At 38.4% G+C, this 17087-nt stretch overlaps 1 protein-coding gene across 1 annotated transcript in view; it reads left to right on the forward strand.

The window, feature by feature from the left end:
* SLIT3 (slit guidance ligand 3) overlaps window positions 1-17087 on the forward strand; it is a 531568-nt gene that overhangs the window by 325006 nt on the left and 189475 nt on the right. The window contains exons 9-10 of the mRNA XM_027810336.2: window positions 1098-1261; window positions 15403-15544. Coding sequence (XP_027666137.1) covers window positions 1098-1261; window positions 15403-15544 — 306 coding nt within the window. The remainder of the gene's footprint in view (window positions 1-1097; window positions 1262-15402; window positions 15545-17087) is intronic.

Consider the following 17087-nt stretch of genomic DNA (forward strand, 5'->3'; position numbering starts at 1 on the left):
AAATCTGGGGACTGTCAGCCCAGGCGCCACTGGTGACCTGCACTACTGCTGTGCAATATGAAGATCTCACAGATAGAAAGTTAATTTCTACGGTGAATGGACAAGGCTAAGTCTGTGCACACCAATTGTGTAGGGTTTTTAAAATGTAATGCCTGTAATATTAGTGAGTAATGCTTTTTCTAACCATTTCTGACAGGATTTTCAATCTGGTTTATCATTTCAGCTTCGTTAGAACACTGCAAATATATGACTTGTTACAAGGAATGAAATAATTAATATCCTGGGCTTTTGTTTTGACCTAAAGTTTGGTAGCTATTAAAATCACCACATTGCTTCCTGAACGCATCATCATTTTGCAGACTCCCCCCCGTGATGTGATAATGCTGCAGATCTCTAGTGCCAGGCATGAAGCAGGCTGGGAAGGGAGCTGTGTGGCTACATCTTCCATTACAAAGAATGGCCCTGGCATTGCTGTGAGGCATGACACTGTTGTAGACCCCTTCTTTGTTATGAGTTGAAAATTCCTGTCTAGAACCTGTGTACTTGCATTAAATTGCCACAGTAAAAAAGGCATTGATGAATTTGTACAGGCAACACAGGAACGTACAAGGTATCAATAGCCTCTGGTGTGTGAGGTCTCTTCCCCCACCCCCTAAGGAAAGAAAAGAGGGAAGAATCACCTATTACCTTGTGTTTCAGCCTAGTCCTTGTGCTTATACAAACCATCCTCTGAATTCCCTCAAAGATATCACATTTATGCAGTTATTTCTGATATGAAATCACAGGCAAAGTGATTACTGGGAGGGACCTTAAATTCTGCATGCTCTTTTGTGTAGAATGGCCAGCTCATGATTACCTGTAGGCAGGTCATTATTTAACTTTGTTCTTCCAAGACATTATAAATAATAACACTAATTTATATGTGGACATTTGTATATTACATGGCAATATAGACAGTTAAGACCTGACTCAGCTGTAACCAATAACCTGCAGTGATCCTACTGGAATGGCAGCGAAGAGCCAGGCAGACTTGTACTTCATTGTGTCTTACGTTTAAAACCCTACCGCTGACTTCAGGGTTGTTCTGCCTTTTGTAGGCGGCTTCACTCCAACTTCCTGCACTGCGACTGCCACCTGGCCTGGCTGTCTGACTGGCTGCGGCAGAGGCGTACCATCGGGCAGTTCACCTTCTGCTTGGCACCTGTGAACCTGCGGGGCTTTCTGGTGTCAGAGGTTCAGAAAAAGGACTTTGTCTGCTCTGGTAAGGATGCCAATTATTCATTTATTTATCAGTCAATATCTACCTATATTGATATTCACATAGAAACTATGGGTGGAAAATCACTATGTTGTGTTTAAGTGCCATTCTCTAGCAGTCCTGTTTGTTTTTATCATTGCTAAGCTGTATGGGAGTAGATCAAATAGTTAATTTTTTCAGCTTTATAAGAATTATTGGATTCCAGTTAACATATCAGTTCTCCAATTATTTTTTCTACTTTAGCATTGCCAATGATACCAGCATAAGAAATCAATTAAGTGTGGATAATTTGGTATTTCTCAAGGGAAGAGATCTATAGCTGACTGGAATACCAAAGAAAGGAAATAGAAAATGCTAATCTGACTCTGTTGAAAAATGATTGGGCTATAGAACATGAGGAGCAGATTTCATCCCAGGGACTGAAGCAGGATTCTTAAGGAGCCAGTGCACTTCGCTGTTCTACAGGTTTCCGCACTGATAAATGAGGCTGATGATACACGGCCAACTCACAAACTACGTGCCTATATATTGGGCCTATTCATCACGTCTCTGGAACTGCACTTTTGTGATAGAAATGCATTGCCTTAAAAGAAGAAGAAAGAAAGACTAAAAGAGAGAGAGAAAAATGGAAAAATTGGGGAAGGAAATCTCTGAAATAAAGGAAGAGATATGACATGGCAGGGTGCATGGTGTGGAAAAAAATAAGGATGAAATCAGACAGAAGTCTGGAGATAGTTTTGCAGGCCAAATGCTAAGTAACACAGGGAGCTTGTTACGAAGCCGATGAGAGTTCTAATCTTGATAGACTGTGAGTCTTGTGGTGTTGTGTCCTTATCTCTCACAGCCTGTGAGCCCTAAAGCTTTATCCTCATGGTACATGGGCTGACTGATGGAAACACAGTACAAGTGCTCATGGTAGAAATGTTTTTAGGAATGCCTTTTTTTCTGCAGTTTCACTTATATGTGTCAAAGAAAGAAAAAAAAAATGGAGTTAGAGAAGAAGGGTATGATCCCCTTAACTATACCATGGATGGTAAATTAATGCCCAGCCAGCCCTGCGTGTGTGCAGAAAATGTTATGGGCACATGGAAAATGAAGTTGTGCAGCAGTGATTTTTGTGACGTGATTTTCAGGAGTGCTGAGCAGCTTTTACGCAGTAGTGGAGATTTGATGATGCCCAGAATATCTGATAATTACATCAGAAGTTCAACTAAAAGTTTAGAAATCTGACAGTCTTGGGAGGGGAAAGATAAAATAAATGGATGAATGAATGAAGCTATTAGCAGAATCTAATTTTACCAAAGAGGCAACCGCAGTATTTTTTTCTCATGAAATGAAGTTTCAGATGGGGCATGAGTTCAGCTATTTGGATTCATGATACAGTGAAGTGAGGGAAAAAGAGTTGTTTAAATCAGGACAGGAGATAATAATTGTTAAATGAGAAACATAATGTGGACAGTACTTATCTAATCAGAATTTTCTGTGCAGACTATGACTTCCAAAAAAGAAAAGGGTTTTAAACACTTGCCTGTTGTACCAAGAACATAGAACTCTCAAGTTTTTCCTGCATTTTTTTTTAAATAATAAAAATTAAAGGAAGGAAACTTTCAGTGAGACAGTCCCATCAACTGTATCTCCTAACCATCATTTTGGAAATGAAATACACTGAAAAAGAAATGTATTGAAGAGCTCATTTTAGTGTAGAATATAGCAGAGAACTCAGTGAGTGCTAGTTTGACAAAAAGCTACATGGACAGCTAGTTTAAAGAGGATATAGATCTTCTGTGCTCCTTATTACAGTTCTTGTTCCTGATTTTACAGCATAATTTGTTCATGTTTGACTATGAAGTCAAACCAGGACAGGAGGTGAATAGTGAACTGAACTTGTCCCTCTGCACAGGAATTTTATACGATTTAAGCTTAAATGAATCACTGTAACCAACCTCAAGCTGGCAGTGAAAGCTGCCTTTGCATTGTATTTATGAAGAGCTGAAATACAATGTAGTGAACTACTCAGTTTAAGTATAGGCTCAGCATTTCAAGCACTTGTGTTTTTATGGCAGTGGTAATATCATCACAGCAAAAGAAAACGCAGCTTTTCCTCCACTGTAAAATGGGCTTCTTTAGAACATTCCAGTTCAAAACTTGTGCTGTTGCATGCTTCAAAGGAGAAAGAATAGAATCAAATATTTTGGAGAAAGAAAAAAAATAAAATAATTTGGAGAAAGAAGAAAAACATCCTTGAAAAACTGACTTCTGGTTATTTTTTGAACCCTATGCAAGAATAGGGTTTTTTTCCTAATTTTATGACAAATGTTCCTTTCAAAACAAATTTCGAATGCTATATACCAAGGAATACCCTAAGTTGAAAAAGAAGAAGTGAAACACTGCTAGAGAGGTGCCATAACTGGACCCAAATTGCTTGATTCCTTGTGGACACTATGCTACCAGTTTTGCACAGTGTTGTTTATCTCTTTTTAGGTGCAGAGTCTCTCAAGATAATGTTGCTGAAGTCAGACTTATGTGCAGATATATCTGTGTAAACTGAGTCATACTTAATGTCAACTGAGAGTCAGTCTTTCAAAAATGTTGTTCAGCTTGTGCACATAAATTATAAAAATGTTAATTGAAATGGCACTTGTGTGCAAATTGTGAGCAGTGGAAAAGCAATTCCAGGTTTCACTTGTTCATGCCCATGAGCATTTGGCTCAGAACTGTAGGTGAACTTGTAGGGTTAAATAGTGTGTAGTTGCCTGGAGAGAGGTTTTCAAATATCGTCTAGTTGCATTTGTGCATTTGTGGAAAGGCATTAATAGAACTGAGCCGAGTTGGGACTAGAGGGCCCCTCACCGCTGGGGGAGAGTGCTGAGAACTGCTGGCAGTCCTGTCACCCACCAGAGCCTTCTGGACAGCTTCTTCAGGAAGCTGTCCTCTCCTCATAGGAGAGTCTCTCCTCCAGAGCCACCCCTGACAGGGCAGCCTTCCTGGACCTTTGCCTTGAAGCCACCTGTTCCCAAAGAAATCTCCAAACAGACATTTATTTCCTCCTGCACAGCTGCTTATTGAGCTCTGGGATGTTTGGTGAGATAGTCTCCTACAAGACAGTATGTTGCAGAAGGGGGAATTGTGTGGCACCAGAGGATGAGTGCCCCTGTTGATGTGCTGCACATAGGTGCGTTTCTCCTCTCTCCACTATGACCTTACAATTCACTGCTACATTGCTGTGACAAGAGAAAACAGTATACTAAGCAAAGAGTTCTTGTCAGTTGAAACACTATGTGCACTCTGATCCTTGGGAACTGTTTTATATTCCCGTAGCTAGCAGGGAAGCATCTGGGGGTGCTGACTAACGCTCGGTACCTCTTAGAGCCTTCCAGTCTTTGCTTGGATCAGACCCAGATTCCTTCCATGTTCAGATGTTTCACTGTTGAATTGGCTTCTCTAACTCTGTCTGTCTCAAACACGTAGACTCTCTCTCTCTCTGCCTATTTGTCTCTCTTGTCCTCCTCTGACCTCCTTAGGAGAGTAATTTTATTTCATTTTCCTCTCATGTAAGTTTTATTATGGCTCTTTGATTTTTCTTCTACTTTTTCTTATTGAAGTTGAAATTAATTTACATATTGATCAGTTAAGTCATAATGTGTTTTCTCACCTGTGTTAGTGTGGCTGTAAACCTTTGCAAACTGATGCAGTGGGTTCATGAAGTTATACCATCAGTAGCACATTGGTCTTTTCAGTGTTCTGTGCAGGGCCCACCGAGTGACCCTATTTGGATTTTTTTACGATTATATGAATCATTCTGGGTTTCCTAAGGATATACATGAGAAAATATATATGCATCTGAACTGCGTGTTAGAATAAAGCAGAAGCATTCAGGAGCATTGTGTCTTGTAGTGTGATGTGTAGCATACTTCAGCTGCTGCTGTTCTCTGCTAGCTGCTGTCAGAACAGCTCAAACGTCATCAGTTCTCAACTGGCTGCTTGCAGAGGAGATGATCTGGTAGGTAAGCAGGCAGAGACAGTGAGTTGATTGCACCGGGTGGTGGAAGGAAGTTGATTTTTCTCTTTTTCTGTTGCTGCCCATTTAAAGGTGCGGGTTGATACAGATTTGTTACAGTTTTGGCCAGTAGCTTGAGGTATTCTTCAGTGGACAGCATTTACAATGGAGTATAAAGATTGAATGAAATTTCTTAGAATAGACCAGACACTTACAGAGCAGATAGTTAATGAATTCATGGTTTTTTTCATGTAAGTCGCACCAGATTCTAAAACCTGACATTAATTTGGAGCTGATTTGTCCTGTATGCCTTGCAATATGAAATTTAGCAAAGTTTAAATGTAAAATATGTGATTTTTAATTACCTTCCTAAGATAGTTTTCTTAAATAATTAAACAAGCATTGTAGAGAGAGAAGCTGGATCCATAAATCATTTTTTTTTTTCATTAGAAAGCATTTTCTCTGATTCTTGATCTTTCATTCCCATTTGGAGAATCTACAAGAATCTCATGAAAATCAAGATATATAATTTGGATAAAATAAGTTAAAATTCAGTCTGAAATTGATGTAAGAAATCACTAGCAGAGCCAAGTGTCTAGTGATTTCTGGCTAAATAAACTGATACTGATTTTAAGAAAATAGTTCATCGTCTCAAATCTCGGTTGAAGACCTAGAGTTTCTGATTCATACGCTGCTACTGCAGCTGAGGTATAATAAAGAGGAATATATGCTAGCTTCCTGCTGCTTAATGCAGACTGGAAGCCGTAATGAGGAAGCAGATTTGTTTGTTTAGGTGAGGTCAAATGATCTTAAAACATAGCTGTTACTCTGTCCCAGACCACAAAACTCAGTGAATTGTCTTGTTCCATTTTTTTCCTAATAACTTCATAGCATATTATTGAGGAGACAACCAACAATGAGTAATGAATAAAATAGCACTCCTCAAGCTCAGTTTCTTAATGAGAACATTCAGAAGATACCAAAGGAAAAGTGTGCAGGGAGAGGAACTCCCCCCAGTCTGCTGCTATTTAAAAGACTGTGCAATAGTGTATTTGCATAACTAGCAGCAGGTCTGCTGCTTTCAACATGGGACAAGGAGGTGCTGCCAGCACAGAAGATTGGTGCTCCCTGGAAACTAAAGAGCAGGGATGACTATTTGCTAATGATGCAGATTTTGATAGTGCTGGGGGGTAGCAATTGCTCCTGAGGGAGCAGGGCAGTTTCTCTCCATGCAGTCCATTCCTGTTCATGCAGAGAAGGGCTGCTACTGGCCCTCAGTTTTAATGGTCACAGGAAGCTGGGTAGCTGAAGTGGGAGGAGCAGACGGAGGAGGAGGCCTTTTTCTCTGTGTGGGTGAATGGTCACTTTCTGCTGTGCGGGATGCCCTCATTCTGCAGCTGTGTTATTGCTTTTAGAAGTGAGCTTAACCATTTCATCTAACTTTGACCTCTTTCCAAAAGAGTGACCTGTGAGTCATTCTAGACAAATAATATTTTCTCACTGTTGAGTAGGTTCATGCTTTTTGTGGCTGTCAAGAGACCCAACAACTCCTCTTACAATGGAGTCTGTGCAGGACATTCAGTGTTGTATGACTTAAAAGCCTTTTGGTAAAAATTGTGCTTTCAGTTTGGTCTTAGAATTTTTTTGTTGAACTCTGATAGAATTTTTACTTCCTGTTATAATTTGCTACCACAAATTTAATACTGACATCTCATGTAAAGAAACATTTAAATACTGTGTATTTGTTACTTGCTCCTCAAATGACTCCTCCTATAGGACATTTGGAGAGACAGTAATCGCTGTTTATCAGAGTTTAGTTTTCTGTTTCTATTAAGTGTCTTAATACAAATGTAAATTTACTCCAGCACTAGCAGTTATGTTGTTTTCTCCTGTAAGAATGTACTTGAATTGCTTCATATGTAAGTTGCCACATAAGGTGTTTTCATTTGGGGGACCATCTTGCAAATCCAAGGGATAAATATGTATTTACTCAAGCACCGCCAAAGCTGAAAATTGGCTTTAAATTACAACAAACTTAGTTTTAATGTCCAAAAATGATGTCTTACCTTTTTTAGTATAATTACCTTTTTTCTGGAATTCGCTTTTCCCCAGAGCAGTATGTGTAGCTCTTTAATGCTTATTTAATGATGGCAGGTTGGGGTATAATTATCCAGCCACTGAGCTTTTGAACTTTTGCTGTAAGAAAAATAACATAATTGGGGTTTATGTTAATGTCCAAAACCAGTGGCTTGTTTTATTACTAGTAGGTTGGTAGTATTTTGGTATGCAGTGGATGCGCGTCATGGTGGTCTGTGCTGCCACAGATGGGTACCACAGCCTGGTTCTGAGCTAGTGCGCCCAGAGCAGCGGTGTTCAACGCGAAGAAACAGGGCTGACTCAGAGTATGTGGCTGACCCTTTGTATGGAATCTGCAGACTTTTTCTGTTTGATTCGTGTATGTAACTGGCAACACGTTTATGGATCCTTGTACCAGCTACTAGGAAGAAAATTAACTCTATCCCAGATGCAACTAGGACAACACTCAATAAGAGTAATTAAAAAAAAGCATAGAGCTGCTTATAAAATGACTGCAGAATTCCATAAATGAATAGGTGGCAAATACAAAGTTGCGTACAGTCAATATCAGATTCATATAAATGTTTACTGCCAGTGAAATTTAGTGATGTAGGTGCATTACAGCCATGGTGGGCTGCCCATGACTGCCAGACACCCAGCTGCTCTCACTCACCCTCCTCAACAGGACTAGGGAGAAGGTCAGGCCTGTTCCAGAGCCTCTCCCCGCTCCTTGGTCTCTGACTTTGCTGCTCCCAGGGCTGTTCCTCACACTTTTTTCTTCACTCCTCACTGCTTGGCACCGCTTCACCCTTTCTGAAACACACTTTCACAGAGGCAGCACCAGCTTCACTGAGGGCCGCAGGGCTGCTGTGGAACTGGCCAGAATTGGCGGGAACTGGCTGTGGCCTGCAGCAGGGCCGCTGTGGAACCGGTGGGATCCAGCTTTGCCCTGCAGCAGGGCCGCTGTGGAACCGGTGGGAACCGGCTGTGCCTGGCACGGGGCAGGACCTGCCTCTCCTCACAGAGGCCCCTGTTGCCCCTCTGCACCAGCAGTCCGTACCCAAACTGAAAGTATCTCCTGACTTGTTGAATTAATTCCTTGTATTTGTAGGCAAATGTGATTAGATCAGAAGAGCCATAAGAATTTTATTCTGTAAGTTCCAGATACCATAAAGAGCTTGGATATACCAGAGGTCTCTTGCAAAAGACCAAAGGCAGCAACCTCAGGCTGTCCCAGGAGAAAGACAAGGAAGGTCACTATTGCCTTGCATTCCTTAGCGTGTTCCAAATGCCAAAGAATTTGGTCCAAGGAACTCTGTGGAAGCTCTGGGAAGGGTGCAGCGCCTCACATCAGTCCTTGCCTGCTCATCTGGACAAAAGTGCTTCCTCACTGCAGATCTGGCCATTGAGTGAGCTCCTGACCAGGCCGGAGCCCATGGGGGTCCTTATCAGTAGAAATGTCGCATTCTGACAGGCGTCACCTGCGTAGCTGTGTCAGTCTGTGATGCTGCTGACTGCAGTGAATCCCATCTTCCTCCTCCTCCTAAGGACACCAGCTTTTGTACTGAGGCAGGTCAAGTCCTGTGTTGGCTGCAGCAGGAGGCAGGCACACTTTAAAAACAACAAAGTGAATTGTGTTTAAAAAGCCCTTTTCCAATACCAGCAAATCAATCCCCAGGGACTCAAAGCATAATCTTAAACTATTTTTATCCCTTTTGTAACTTTATTAAACTTCATCATAAAACAGGTGAGGTTCCTTAATGGATAATTTGTTTAGACGGCCATTCCACAACTATACTTCTTTCATAGGCTTACAATTGATCATGGCCATGATCTATCATTTAACCTTGTACAGGTGGCATCCTTTCACTTAAATAATTTATCTTCCTCTTCATTTTTAAGCTTGAATATATTTATAAGTCACTATTATTTCTGGACCTATTTTTAAATGTCACTTCATATGGCACCTTCTAGACTGCTGTTACCAATTGTGGAATTGGTGTTAACAAGATGCCATTTGAACTGCAGAAGAACATCTTTCAAGACTTATCTGGCAACATTATATTTTTTTTAGTCTTTAGCCTGTTTTGGAAGAACAAATAGTATACAAACCCCAAGAACCAAATACATGCTGACAGCCTTCCTTGTGGTGCAGTGGTCAGAAAGTTAAATTCTGCCTGCTTTTAGGAAGTAATCCATGTGTTGACAAGGCTGGAGAAAGACCTTCAAAGAAAGGCTCAGACTGGGCCCAGGCCATAGGAGACATTCAAACTCTTAACTTTTCAATCCCTCCTATGGAAGACGTAGCTGGAATAAATTTCCTGAGAGGAAACCAACTTTGTCATAGTTTTGAAAGGACTTAAGTTGTATCAAAGATTCTGTTTTATTAATCCTTCAGAAGAACAAATCTACCTATTAAGCCTCAGTTGTTATAGGTGAGCCTGCTTCTTTGTTCTGTTTGCTTCCATTTTGTTTAGAAGTATCCCATACAATTTTTGTACTATTATTGTTAATTAAATAATTCTAATTTTAGTGCTTTAGGATAAGACAATGTGAAGTAAGGTCTGATTTTCAATGGTGTTACTTTACTGATATTTTTTGACACATGTAACATATTTTTTTGTAGAATATAGTAGGCTTCATTCATTATGCCAGACCTTCCTTTCACTGCAGTTGGCTATTTCCTTTTTTATTCCTCAATATTTGTTTGTAAGCCCATTGGTGTTGGCTTTGCCTACAGAGCAGTTGTGCTCGTATGCCATGAATTTTTATCAGATAAATTTACTGTTTGGGAATGTTCAGCAAAACAGTGAACTTGAACCAAATAATGAATATTCATGACTAGCTAATTTTTTTGTACCATGAACTTGATGGTATTAACTTCATCAGCCAGGGGCTGAAGTCACCAATCATAAATACTTACTGCTGTGTTCAGCAAAAAGCTGTTGAACAACTATAGATGGAAATATTTACAAAAAACATTTGCTGCACATTCCTGTAGAATAAACATATTTGTACAAATTTTTCTCCATCAATGGAATATTTGCCATCAACAAGGGATGCTAACTTTGCAGATAGTTGTGATTGACTTGCCCGTACATACCTCTCTGCAGGACTGTACACACTCAAGTGTATTCTAATACTGGGATGCAAACACCATTCAAGAGCAATGTATCTGCTTTTGGTGTCTTTTTGAGACTGAGTTTAGTGGAAACTGTAGTTCATGTAGTAGTAATTGGTTTCATGTGTCCCAGCGTTGTAAGAAGTTCCAATGGGTTATTTAATTGAACCACAAAAGCTCATAATATATCCACAGATATGCAATACTTGTAGTGTTTTGTTTATTGATCAATAATTTCATGTCTGCTACACTTAAAATTGTTCAAAGCCACCACAGATTTTGAACTGGTAAATTCTGTCAGATTTATCTTAAAAACCATTAATAATTTGCACAAATAACTAACATTTTCCTGGTGGAAAAGGCCTGTAAAGCAATTGGAAATTGGATAGGTAAGGAGGTAATAAAGCACACTACTTAGTATGCTGTAATTGGGTGTCAATGCAAATGAGATTATTTAGTTTATTTAGTCATTGCAAAATTTATTTTAAATGCCTGTGAGATTTGAACTGTTCAATTATACACCATAACCATTCTATCCTAATTGTAATATCAGCCTATTTGCTGTTCTTAAAAGGCTAGAGGCCAATGAGATGCTTATTTGAAAAAAATGCTTAATTTCTCTTTAAACTGCTGGGTCCTAAGTATCTCCCCAGTCTCCTCTGTCACTCTAACCCATAGTCTGACACTGTAAAATAAAGTGGTGCAGGCCAATGTCAGGCCATATATTAACTACCATAATCACTGAGGCTGTCATTCCATCACATCAGGAACAAAAAGTGTAGTAATTTTGGTTAATCGTATTCCTATCCTAGCTTCCATGTTTTGTTAGTGTTGGTTTTTTAATAGCCAAATGTGTAATTGATTTGATGATTTTTTCTCTTAGAGAAAAATATAATTAACACGGTGAACTAGTGCTGCTGTGTAACAGAAAGTCTGAAATGACAAGATGACAGATAGTAAGAACTTCAGAAGAGAAAGAATATAAATGCAGCTGGCTTGTCTATGGCCATTTCCTTTTGTTGCATCCACGCTGAGGAGTTTACTGCACTTGTGAAAGATACAAATGGGAATCTGAAATATTTTTGCTTTTCCTGTGTCTTTTCTTTTGAAGAAGTATTGGCAGTAAAAGGAAAATTAATTTTTAGATGTCAGATATTCTTCTTTAGAGGCTGTATAGCCTTGGGGTCTTTGATCTATCTGTATGCTTATACTCTGCATACCTACAAAAATCATACCCAAATTTTAGGTTTAAAGACCTTTAAATTCCATAGCCTCCTTAGTCTTGTCTTCTTGACCAGTCCTTTCTTCACCAGCTCTCCACAACTATACAAACAATAAACTGATTAAGTGCTTTTGGATTTTTTTGTGCTTTAACACTATAGATCTGCTATGGAGCTAACAGTGGATCCTCATTTAATTGAAGCAGTTAAATCAAAATCAGATTTGAAATTCTGTTTATAGCATTATTCAAGAAAACTTTACCTTAACAGATGACTGTTTGTGTAAGAGATGATGGAATATATGCTAGATGCCTGTTGAGTGTCCATGTGTAATACAGTATTTTGTTCTTTGCAAAGGCAAAACATAACCAAAAACATTTGTTAATAATGACAGCAATTTATGGACAGCGTTTTTATTTCATTAAATTTTTCAGAAATCCACAGGACAGACCTGCTTTTGCTCATTAAGAGGAAAGAATTGCACCAAATATAGATGCCTGTATTCAGCATGGAATCAGAAGTATTATTACTCTTAAGCACAAAATGTCAGTCAAAAGTGGCAGAAACTATTATTAGAGTGCTCTGCAACACTGCATCGTACAAGATGTGGAGGTGATGAACTGGGTTCCACTGAATCACCTACTGCTGATTTAGATGCAGTAGAGTCAGGAACAGCCTCTTAAAACTCCAACTGGCAATATGTTTTTTGATGCTGTGCCCTAATGAAAAGGGAGTGTACTACTGCTTCTCTAACCCACAGTGATATGTTGTAGTGTTACAACTGTGCAAAATGGAATTTCCCCTCATACAAAGCTTTCTCAGAAAGCACATCAGACATGTGATGATAAAGGGTGCGTGGAAGATTTGACCTTGCTACCAACTTTCTTTTTGCCTCCCAGGGAGCAAGGATTGCTCTGAAGTGTTTCTTCCCAGTTTGATAGTTTCTCCTTATCCCTAAGAGCTTGCAATAGCCCGTTTGCACTTCCCTCATTCTTCATTTTGTTTTGGGACTTGCACCACAGGGTGGGCAGACAAAGAGAAAATTTAAAACACTTGTGATCAGGTTGTAAGAACAAACCTCTTGTTCTTATGCAAACAACAGAGGCCTGTCTCATTTTGAGGAAATATAAACTACTTTTGGAAGTAATAAAGTTAAAATCTTACAGAAACTCTGTGAAAGGCAGAGCTGGCAATGCTGTTGGTGGTATGCAGCAGAGTTCCATTAGTTTTGAAGGAATTCTATTAATTCGCAATGATGGTATGTCTGCCCTGCATTTCTGTAGTCAGAAGACAGACCCAAGAGAGCTGCTTGTCCTACCTGTTACACATGTACATGTTTAAACAGTGAAGTTGTGGTGGTGTTGTTCAAATAGCTGCAACTTAAATACTGTATTACACACCTGGGTTTATATGTAAACTATGTCAAGACAATGTCTAATAAGATTTTGAAACTGGAACAAGTCAAAGTTCAAGTTGCCTGTTAAATATGGGTTTGATTTTTTGGGCCATATGTGTTAGGATTTAGAAGTTAAATACATTATTGGACTATCTTTTACAGTAGATTTTTACCAATTTGATTCCATGTAGGGTGAAGCTGCTCTAATACTGAAACCAGCTCTGTGTTGAGATAAAAGTCTGTTGCTGGTAAACTCCTTATCTGCAGCTGCCATAGAAGTTGGAAAGTGGGCTATAAATAAGTGTATTTTATCAATGAGAAAGGATCATTAAGATCATCTCATGATGAAAGCAGCTTCCCACACTCATAAAGAATGAATTTGACTTCTACCCATGCCATAGATGTCCTGTGAGATCCATTTTTTTCCAAGATGGTCACTACCTCAGAAAATACTAATTTTGGATGCCTGAATGGGGGTTGCAAGGTCTAGTCTACCAAAATACAGTCACTTACAGCTCTGATTGTCATCAAAAAAAGCTATATTTAAAACATACAGTGCTATGAAAGCCATATTTTTCTCCTGCTGTCCTGACAGAAAGTCAGGTGATGACCCAATAAAAAAAAATAAAATTCAAACCCAATACTTTAATTTGGCAACATTTTGTACCCAGTTGAAATGGTGTTCTTATACTGAAACTCAACAGCATACTTTAATATTAGGCAGCTCTGTCATCCCTGGCTACAAAATAATATTTCAAAGGGATGACCACCTGTATGAACTAAGGGAAAATCAGACAAACAGAAGCAAATTCACATTAGAATTCAATACCTTTCTAATGAAAGGCATGATTTTGTACTAATTGTCTTTTGCTTTCCAGGAGGGTGCCTTTGCAAGTGTAAAGTCAGCCTGTAGAAGTTTTCAGCTGACATCTTTTCAAACTGTATCTGCCTTTCAAAATAATGATAGAGGTGCCACTGAATGTCTTTCTGATGTTGACTTTTCATTGCTGTTTACAAGTCCTTAAAAATGTGTAGGCTTGCCATACAAGTTGAAGTTGTGCAAAGTTAAGGGTTACACCAGGGATATGTAGACATAAATCAAGAGAGAAAATTCATAAGAATGTTGCATTTTTATAAAATTTTAATTGCCATAATGATACTGGATTGCAAATTCGTGCAAGCAAATATTTTTGAACTTTTGTTCACCTGCAGTTATAATTTATGGAAGTATGAATCATGGGTCTTTTTCCAAGACAAACCCCAAGAATGCACAGATTTGTGTATAGGTTTCCGTGTTTTCACGTGTATTTGTGATTTGGCAATTAGGATGTTTTAATTTTTCCAACAAAAAAACCAAATATGTTTTGGAATTATAATCTACTGAAGTCTAGAAAGACACCAGTTCTTCCTGTTTCTATTAAGATTTTGTCGCTTCTTACCAACACAAGCCTTCACATTCAGCCTTGTGTATCTGGTCAGAAAGATACTTGAGGTTTCTTGTGTTATATGTACTTTAGAAATATGACTCACCATAAATAAGTCAGTAACTGCTACATCTTGATAACCTCAATTAGTGTAGCAAAACCATTTTTCCTGTGTCTAAGTGTATGTATATATCAAAATTTTAAACGTAAGAATCATAACCATTTGAGCAAAATTGACATAATTGCTACATTTTCAAAAAAACTTAATGACAATTAAACTTAAATTTAATGGATTGACTAGAACGTATATAGAGCAATGTCATCATGCTAAACCATTGCTCTGTAAGTAGTTTATTGTCTTTCACAGGAATTACTAGATTAAGCAAGGATTTGGAGGTTTGAATTCACATTTTTCTGAATTCTTCATGTGTTTCCATTAACATTGTCTTATATTGAAAAAAACTAGCTTTATATTTCAAGTCTTTATGCCATAACAGGTTACCTCATTTCAAAAACATAAGTCATCACTAATGACAGTCTTCTCTCAGTATGGAAGAATACTCAAGGAATGTTTGTGTTAAAGATAAGTTTTGGAAATACTATTTGATCTTAAGGCTTATTTTTAAAACTTTGAATAAATTGATATGGTTGATCATGGAGGGGACCAAAGAAGCATTCACAAGAGAAAGAGATTGATAGAGTCGAGACTGAGCAAGAATAAGAACACAATAATCTTTTGCACTTTTTCTCTGCAGTTGATTTGTAGCACATTAGATTCACTGAATCCAAATAAATTATTACTTAATATAGTAAAAGGATCTGTAAAACTCAGAGGCTGATGTATTTTGTTGTTAAAATCTCAGGTGCTCATTTTTCAAAACTAACACTTAATGTTTTCATTATGTCTCAGGTTCCCAGTCTGAACCTCCATCATGCAGTGCCAGTTCCATCACTTGCCCATCTGCCTGCACCTGCAGCAACAATGTAGTGGATTGTCGAGGAAGGGGCTTAACAGAAATTCCAGCTAACCTACCAGAGGACATCTGGGAAATGTAAGTGCCAATGTTATGCACCATTCTTTTCCATGTGTGTCCATTTTTACTCCATGTCATAGCCTCCTGTATGGAAGAAAGGCACATTTTGAAAACTGTTCTGAGCAATTGTCAGGTATATTGTAGTTGTCCTCCACTTTAGTTCTTTTGATTTAAGGGTTCAAAGGTTCAAACCATTCTTTAATGTAAATTAAGATGTTGTTTGAAGTCCCTACCGCAAAGCAAGATGACGTTCTTGGTGTATTATGTTCAGATTGTGTTTACATGTCACAAAACTGGGATTACAGTTCCACAGCCAGAAAAAGGAAATACACAGGTTTGGGTTTTGGCGTTTATTTTGTTGTTGTTGTTGTTTAGTTGAATTGTTTAGGTTTTAGTTGGTGAATTCCCCAAGAGATGGAGGGATTTCTTGTTAGCTTGGTAGGATGCATTTGTAATGAACGGAAGTACGACATCAGGACACATTGTCCCTGCTGATTTTACCTTCTGTCTCTTGCACATTTTATTATATTCTTTAAAACTTTTTAAGTTTTTTGTGTTGTGAGATCAGATGGTGATTTTATAGACTGGTTTGTAATTCCTTTAGGAACTGAATCTATTTTTGTGGTCATGACTTCATACTACTGTAGTCCTGAAATAATGTTACATTAAAAAAAAGTTGCTTTTGGTTAGTCCATAGGGAATGACGATCACTTCTTTCCCTGTTTAGGTGCTTGTCATACAGAGGTTACTGAGATCCAGCCAGCTATTATAGTCTACATAGTGTGGATTCAAGTATCTGTATAGCAACTGGACTCATTCAGCTTCTTGTTGCTATAGAAATACGGCTACATAGCAAAATTGAGTAGGATAAAGCTTGAGTTGAATTGCTCATATGTAGCCTGGCCCACTGTGATGTGCCAGGAGTGTGACGATTACGGCCAGTGAAGATGATGTGCAATGTTGTTTGCTGGTGATCTGATCTACACCGCCATTCTTATAAGTCACTTTATCAGTTGCTTTTATAATTTAAGAATCAACTCAAATTTGTTTGGATTGCTACCTCAGCACAACAGTTTAGGGGTGGCTTGCACTTGATTGTGCATCTTCACAGAAAAAAAATTATTAGAAATGAAAAAAACCAAAGAATAAACAACGTCTTAAAATTAACATTATTTAGAATGTATGTAGAGCATGTAAAAATGTTTACAGGAAATACAAACTCTTATGCAAGCTGTTCTGAATGCCCATTACCTGCTTGCTTACTTTCTGACAAAGTTAAGAATGTATCGCTTGGGTTCATTTCTGGTATATTGTGGCACACAAAATATGCATGTCATACTTGTTTTTCTGTGCCTGAAAGTCAGTTAAAGTTATCCTGAAAATATAGATTGTGTTTGGCATACTATGAATATTCAGTGTTTAGTTCTGTGTCAGATTCTGTCAGATGGAGTACAAGTTTTCAAGAGTGGCTGAAATGGTTCAATAATAAGATGCAGAAGATAAAATTGTGCCAGACCTGCTCAGAAATTAGAGTTGGGCTAGGAGAATTGTAAAATTTTAT

Source organism: Falco cherrug, chromosome 8, assembly GCF_023634085.1.
Source record: "Falco cherrug isolate bFalChe1 chromosome 8, bFalChe1.pri, whole genome shotgun sequence".
In the NCBI taxonomy this organism is placed as follows: domain Eukaryota; kingdom Metazoa; phylum Chordata; class Aves; order Falconiformes; family Falconidae; genus Falco; species Falco cherrug.